This window comes from Canis lupus, chromosome 13 (assembly GCF_011100685.1).
Source record: "Canis lupus familiaris isolate Mischka breed German Shepherd chromosome 13, alternate assembly UU_Cfam_GSD_1.0, whole genome shotgun sequence".
In the NCBI taxonomy this organism is placed as follows: Eukaryota; Metazoa; Chordata; class Mammalia; order Carnivora; family Canidae; genus Canis; species Canis lupus.
This window is the reverse complement of record NC_049234.1, coordinates 63,481,775-63,489,422: the sequence shown is the minus strand read 5'-3', so window position 1 is coordinate 63,489,422 and position 7,648 is coordinate 63,481,775. Positions and strand designations below refer to the sequence as shown.

At 34.1% G+C, this 7,648-nt stretch overlaps 1 protein-coding gene across 1 annotated transcript; it reads right to left on the bottom strand.

The window, feature by feature from the left end:
• Positions 1 to 573: 573 nt before the first annotated feature.
• On the bottom strand, positions 574 to 3,885 carry CXCL8 (C-X-C motif chemokine ligand 8). The gene is given in 4 exon segments (NM_001003200.1): positions 574 to 1,714; positions 2,149 to 2,232; positions 2,512 to 2,647; positions 3,816 to 3,885. Coding segments are annotated over 4 exon segments (306 nt in total). The 5' UTR covers positions 3,880 to 3,885; the 3' UTR covers positions 574 to 1,692.
• Positions 3,886 to 7,648: the final 3,763 nt, after the last annotated feature.

Below are 7,648 nucleotides of genomic sequence, written 5' to 3'. Positions count from 1 at the left end.
TACTCCCCAATTAGTTGAGAAGTGCCTTATAATGAGTATCAGCTTCCCTCTTTCACAGAGTGCTCAGATGTACTAAGCTGTACAAATACCTGGGTTGGTTAATTAAAAATCGTAAGTCACTCTTATTAGCAAAATGGAATACAATTGGGGAGTTGAGAAAATTTCCATCACTCTATGGAAAGGACTACTGTTTGTAACCCATCTCTGAAAAAAATTTGTTTTTTTACAAAGGTTTATAATTTTCCACATAATATAAAAAACACTAAAGAGAAGCATTTTTGTTTGTTTATTAGACTTTATTTACTTATTTGAGAGAGACAGAGAGAGAACAGGAGAGGGGATAGAGACCAAGGGAGAGTGAGAATCCCAAGCAGCCTCCATGCCAAGTGTGGAAATCTATGCAGGGCTGGGTCTCAGGATTCTGAGATCGTGGCCTGAGCTGAAACCAAGAGTCAGACACTTAACTGACTAAGCCACCCAGGAACCCCAAGCATCTATGCTTTTCAACTCAAAATATTATTTTTAAAGTAAAAAAATAAATCAATAACTACCAAAGAAAGACAAACACCTGATGACTTTGACAATAAGTTTTATTTTAAATATTTTACATTTTTATTTCCATAGCATCAAAAATAGGAGGAAAAAAAAATCTCTTGGGGAAACATATAAAAGCATCTTAAAGTCAAAAAAGTCAGTGTTTAAGAACACAATAAGTAAAATTATAAGAATCTATTTGTATATTATAAATATACAAATTTTAACTGGCAAGAAATTACTTCATTAATATTGCTTGTCGAGTTTTTGCTCTTTGGAGAAACAATTCTAACTCAGGGTTCTGATCATTCAACCCAGCATTGAACAAGGCTGTCAGTGAATAGACAAGACTAGGAGTATCAAAAGTAGGATTGTGGTTCAATTGAAATTTCAGATAAATAATAATATAATAAAAAATTATTGTTTGAAATAAAAATTAAATGAGTATCTCATTTTTAATTTTGCTAAATCTAGCAACCTTGTTCAAAATAGTTCTTTAATATAACATCACTAAATACCAAAATAAATATAAATTCACTACCATCATTATATTAACTTATCAACAATGCTTCCTTTCCTATTTTTCCAAATTTATGCACAGATATTCCCATATTTGTTTCTTAAATAAATACATAAATAATAAATAGGCAAACAAGTTTCACTTGAACATAATTTAGACAACATGAGAAAAAGTTAAAGTGCTTCCATTGTCCTCATATTTCTGTGAGGTAGGATGCTTGCTGACACCTTTTCTCCAGTTGAGGAATAAAGAAGAGACCAAGGCAAGGTTGAAAAGGGACTCATGCATCCTGGCCTGTAGGTGAGGTGGAAAGATGTAACAACAACAAAATATATCCAGGATTTCCAGCTACATTTGAATTTACAGCAAACAATGAATAATATGTTTAATGTAAGTGTGCCTAGACATTGAATAGGGCAACATATATGAGACTTTAGAAAAAAACTATTCATTGTTTTACTTAATATTCAAATCTAAAAAAAAAAATATTCAAATCTAACTGGGCATACTGTATTTTTATCTGGCAATCCTACACCAGGTCTACACGGGATATGAAGTACTGAAATAGATTTTTTTGAAGTCTCATTGGCATCTTTCCTGAGGAATTCTTGGAAACCACAGAGAATGTGTTTGTTGTTTCACGGATCTTGTTTCTCAGCCCTGAAAATAAATAAAATAAAACAAATTTTAATTAAATGTCTAATAAGGAGGAAAGTATCATTCTTGAAAATATATATACTATGGAAATAAATAATCTCAGATATTCATGTGTTAGAAATACTCTAATTTTCAATTATGAGTAGAAAGATAAATTATCATCTAAACCAGAACACTTCTGAGAATGAAAGGGAACCATATCACTGATACAGGGCACAGGCATAAGCCCAGACTTCACTGGACAAACTGACATGTATGGTCTTCCCAGTTATGAGTACAACAAACTCACTATTGCTACTATTTTTTTGTTTTTTAATTAAAGAGGCAAATTTCCAAAAGAGTAGACTTCCAGCAGCAAGAGGAAATTTATAGGCTAACATTTAGACTATATGTCTCAGGGTAAATGAAGAATCTAAAGTTAAAAAAAAAAAACTTACTTCTTTAGAAATATCTGCACAACCTTTTGTACCCATTTTTCCTTGGGGTCCAGGCACACCTCATTTCCATTGAAAAGCTTTACACTGAAATAAAAGAGATATGACTAAATCAGTATTTAGCAGGTTTCAGACATCCCTTTGCCCTTCAAGTTGTAGTTCCTGTAGTATAACCATAAAATGTGGGTCCAAGACATTTTTAACTATGGTGAATGGAAGGTACCATATTTAAATGTCATAGAGACAAAGAATCTTTCCTTTCTGTTCTGCCCACTATTGTATTCCTACACCTAGAATTTTGTTGGATATTTCCACCTTCCTCAATTATGGATTTGCCGAAGTAAAATATCTTTTGAAAGTACTTACATGATTTCTGAGTTTTCACAATGTGGGCCACTGTCAATCACTCTCAGTTCTTTAATATATTTGGGATGGAAAGGTGTGGAGTGTGTTTTTATACACTGGCATCGAAGTTCTGAACTGACTCTTGACAGAACTGCAGCTGTGAAAAAATAATAAAAGCTAGGATTAATTTCATCACAAACATGACTCTGCTGGTCACTTACTTTCTCTCCTTAATTCCAAGTTGATAATTTGGTAACTGTATGTTTGGTAAACATCACATCTTTAGTAAACTAATTCTTGAAGGAGAAGGCTGGATATTCTCCTAGCCCCTAAATTCAGTTAAAAAAAAAATGCTGTCATTAATGACAACATTGATTGACTTCCTGCATAAGACTTGGAGTTGACTTTGTGAAATGTTGACATCCTTATGGTACTTTTTTTTCTACTTGATATTGTGTAATCTTCTATGATACCACAATGCTATTTATAGGATATAACCTAAAATTCAGTAACAGAAAAATTGCCTTTGGAAAGAATTAATAGCAATAGAAATTGCACAAAGATGTCTCAGATCTTAGCAAAATCTTTAATGCTTAGCAGAAAAAAGAAAAATGTAAGAACTCTAAGCTATAAACATTTCTAACTGTATTTCTTTCATGGGAGGGATTCCAAGAAGATTTACAATTTGTTAGGGTGTTGTCTTTAAACCAAACAGGAAATGATAGTTGTCTGAAGTTCGTCAATAAAACAGTACATGTAGTAAAATTACCTGAGTTATCTGCTCAATATTAATAAATAATATGAGTAATTGTGGCCCTAATAAGATATACTCTAGGGCGCTCAGTTGGTTAAGCATCTCACACCTGATTTAGGCTCAGGTCATGATCTCAGGGTGGTTAGATTGGGCCCCACATTGGGCTCCACACTCAGCTGGGAGTCTGCTTGAAATTCTCTCTCTCTCTCTCTCTCTCTCTCTCTCTCCGTCTCTACCCCCCCACCTTTCTCTCACTCTCTAAAAATAAATAAATATATCTTTTTAAAAAGATACGCTCTATAGATTTATATTAATGCATTTATATGTAAACATCCTATAGAGCACGGAAAATAGGAACAAGATGTCTATATTAATTAAACTTTATACTTTTCTAAGTGTTGTAGAGATAAAATCTAAACAAAGCTTCAATTTAATGTTAAGTGACTGCAAATATTATTTCCTTTACTTGAATAAAAAGGATATTTGTTATTAAAGCATTAAGGGTAATCTTGCTATCTGAGGATCACATTCAGACACAGGAAAACTCTGTAAACCAGAAAAGTCTGCTTACCTTCACAGAGAGCTGCAGAAAGGACAAAAGCTGCCAAGAGAGCAACAGCCAGCTTGGAAGTCATGTTTACACAAGGTGCCTTCGTTCTGGTTTCTTTCTGGCTCTTGTCCCAGACGCTTGTGAGCTCTGCTGTCCCAAAGGACTTCTGTTGGATGGAGAGCTTCTGTGGCATTTTATATTATTCAGAGCAGCAGAGAATATGCAGCCTCATTCTTCAATTATGTCAGAGGAAATTCCACAATATGCAACCAACCTCCTGCCCTTTGAGGGCAGAAGTGAGTCATCATCAAATTTGTCTCATCAGAATTTTGGCATGTTCGAAGTTCTATTTGATCTTTAACATGATTTAATTCATTTTATTTAAAACATATGTGTTTTAAAACATGTTTAAAAATATTTGTTAAATATTCAAGCTTCTTTGATACATTATCAGTTGTACTTTTCCATGTATAAATAAATTTATTGTTGTACTATCTGACGGTTGTTAGAGTAAGGTCATTTATGATTACTTTTTTAGGGCAAGGTCATTTCTTTAGGTAAATTACATGTGTTGCAATGATAGAGAAGGCAATCTTGTCAACCACTTTTATTGAAGACAGATAAGTGGCTCTAATAGATTAATTTCAACAAGGGCATAAGGACAGAATATTCCATAAGCAGTGTGAGCAAAATGTTGAAGAATGAGAAAATGGAGAAAAACAGCACATTCTACATAAAGACATTGCTCAAGGACAGGTGAATGAAGATATGTCTATGCTCCAGGAAGTGGTTCCCTAGGACTACTTGGTTGGGGTGGGATGAAGTGGTATTTAATGGGAAAGTAAGCAGTGTATGTGTAGTAGATAAAAGCATCTAGGTTCAAACTCTGGTTCAGCCACCTAATTTTTGTATGACTTTTAAACTTCCTGAGTTAAAGCTTCTGTATCTACAAAATGAGTTTAATAATACCCCCCATCTCTTAAGGTTAATATCTGTAAACTTCCTGGCTTAATTTTTAAACTGGTAAATTCTCACCTATTCCAAATGCTATAACTTATATTTCTCATTTTTATCAGATATTGATTTCCATGCTGCAAGGATAGTCAATCACTAATTATTTCCTGAAAATCTCATTTGCTGTAGAGGCATTCTTGATAAAAGATCAGTTTCTGAAATACCAGTTAAGCCAGCTTACATCCTGCAATGTAACAATATAATGAAATAGAAACATCATCAGTTATAGTTATAGTATGCTAAAATTAAAGTTCCAAATAAAAATGTGACTGCATTAGCATGCAAGTTGCCCTTTCAGGTAACTGGTTGTATATGTTTTTCCCTTTTGCATTTTCTATCACCGAAGTGGGTAACTGGTTCAAGTTGCCCTTTCAAATGAAAATCTAGAATATGGAGAGTTTCAAAATCTGTAGAATTCCAGAACACTTGAGGAAGTAACTCATTTAAACATTGATATAAGATTTAAATTAAATTCTTTGACAAAAAATGATTGAAAATTAGGGCAGGAGTAACAATTTTCAGAATCTGAGCATTTGTGGTTTGGGGAGAAAAGTTTCTTTGCTGAAAGATTTGTGTGGTGGCCACAGCTTAACTTTTTATATATCACTTAAATTTTCTTGATGTCAGGGACTATGTGCACGGGTGTAGTAATTATCCTCACAGCAATGCCTTAGGTGATCATGTTCATTTATGAACATTTACAGATGAGGAAACATAACAATGTCTCCAAGTTCGTATATCTAAGTAACAATGGTGATGGTTCAAAAACTTACTTTTATTAACCCTACTCTAAAAGCATTCACAAAGGGGACTAGAAAGAACTTCTCATGAGGATACTATGATACAAAGACATCTTTTTATGACTCAGTGAAGATTGTGAAGTTTCTTATTCTCTCCTTGGATCCTCAGAGATTAGTTTGAGGTTTTTTTGTTTTTTTGTTTTTTTTTTTTTTTTTTTTCAGATAGAAAACACTGAGAGAAGGACTAAGACTCTGTTCACCTCTGGGCAATTACACAATTTATAAATAATTCGGTTGATTCACATCTTATTTCCTAGGAAGCTCAATAAAGCAGTAGCTTGTCCACACTAGTGTATGGGGAGACAAATGTCATGTTTGAGTCTTTTACAAAGAGGTTATACAGTTTCTTAGTAGAGGCATACATCATTTTACTGTGCTTTGTTTTATTGCACTTTGCAGGTATTGCGTTTTTTATAAACAGATTTGTGGCAACCCTTTGATGAGCAAGTCTATAGCTATTGTCTAACAACATTTACTCACTTTGCATCTTTGTGTCACATTTTGGTAATTCTGACAATATTTCAGATGTTTTCATTAGTATCATATTTACTATGGTGATCTGTGATCACTCATCTTTGATGTCACTATTGTAATTGTTTTGGAATGCCACAAACTACACTCATAGAAGATGACAAACTTAATCAATAAAGGTATGTATTCTGACTGCTGCACCCACCAGCTGTTTCCCATGTTTCTCTCTCTTCTCAGGACTCTCTATTCTCTGAGACACAACAATATTTAAATTAGGCTAATTAATAATACTACAATGACCTTTAAATATTCACGTGAAAAGAAGGTTGCACATCTCTCATTTTATTTTATCAAAAACAAGAAATGATTAAGATTAGTAAAGAAGACATGTCAAAAGCCAAGACAGGCCTAAAACTAGGCTTCTTAGGCTAAACAGCCAAGTTGTAATGTAAAGTAAAAGCTCTTGAAGATATTTAGAAATGCTACTCCAGTGAACACAGGAATGATAAGAAGGAAAACAGCCTTATTACTGATATGGAGAGAGTTCAAGGGATCTGGATGACCTATCAAACCAGTCACAACATTCACTTAAGCCAAAGGGTAATCCAGAGCAAGGCTTTAACTCTCTTCAATTCCATGATGGCTGAGAGAGGTACGTAAGCTGCAGAAAGAAAAGTTTGGAGCTAGCAGTAGTTGATTCATGAGATTTGAGGAAAGAAGGAATCTCCACAACATCAAAGGGCAAGTTGAAGCAGGAAGTGCTGATGAAGAAATTGCAGGAAGTGATCCAGAAGATCTAGCTAAGATTATTCATGAAGGTGACTACACTAAGTAACAGATTTTCAGTGTAGACAAAATAGCCTTCCATTGGAAGAGATGCCATCTAGGGCTTTCATAGTGGAAGAGGAAAAGTCAATGCCTGGCTTCAAAGCTTCAAAAGACAGGCTGATTTGCTTGTTAGGTGCTAACAGAGCTGATGACCTTAAGTTGAAGACAATGCTTATTTGCCATCTCAAAAAGCCTAGGGTTTTTAAGAATTATGCCAAATATACTCTGTCTGTGGTGTCTAAAAGGAACAGGGAAGCCTGGATGACAGCACATTTATTTACAACATGGCTTACTGAATTTTTCAAGGCCACTATCTAATGCTCAGAAAAAAAAAGATTCCTTTCAAAATATTACTGCTAATTGACAAAGAAACTTGTCCCCCAAAAGCTCTGATGGAGATGTACAATGAGATTAGTGTTGTTTGCATGCCTGCTTAACATAACACAGCATCCATTCTGTAGCCCATAGATCAAGGATTAATTTCAACTTTCAAGGCATATTATTCAAGAAATACATTTCATAAGGCTATAGCTGCCATAGATAATGATTCCTCTGATGGATCTGAGCAAAGTAAATTGAAAACCTTCTGGAAAGGATTCATCATCATTTTAGATGCCATTAGGGACAATTGTGATTAATGGGAAGAGTTCAAAATATTAATATTTTCACAAGAATTCAAAGAAGTTGAATCCAACCCTCATGGATGACTTTGAGGAGTTAAGACTTTAGTGGAGGCAGCAA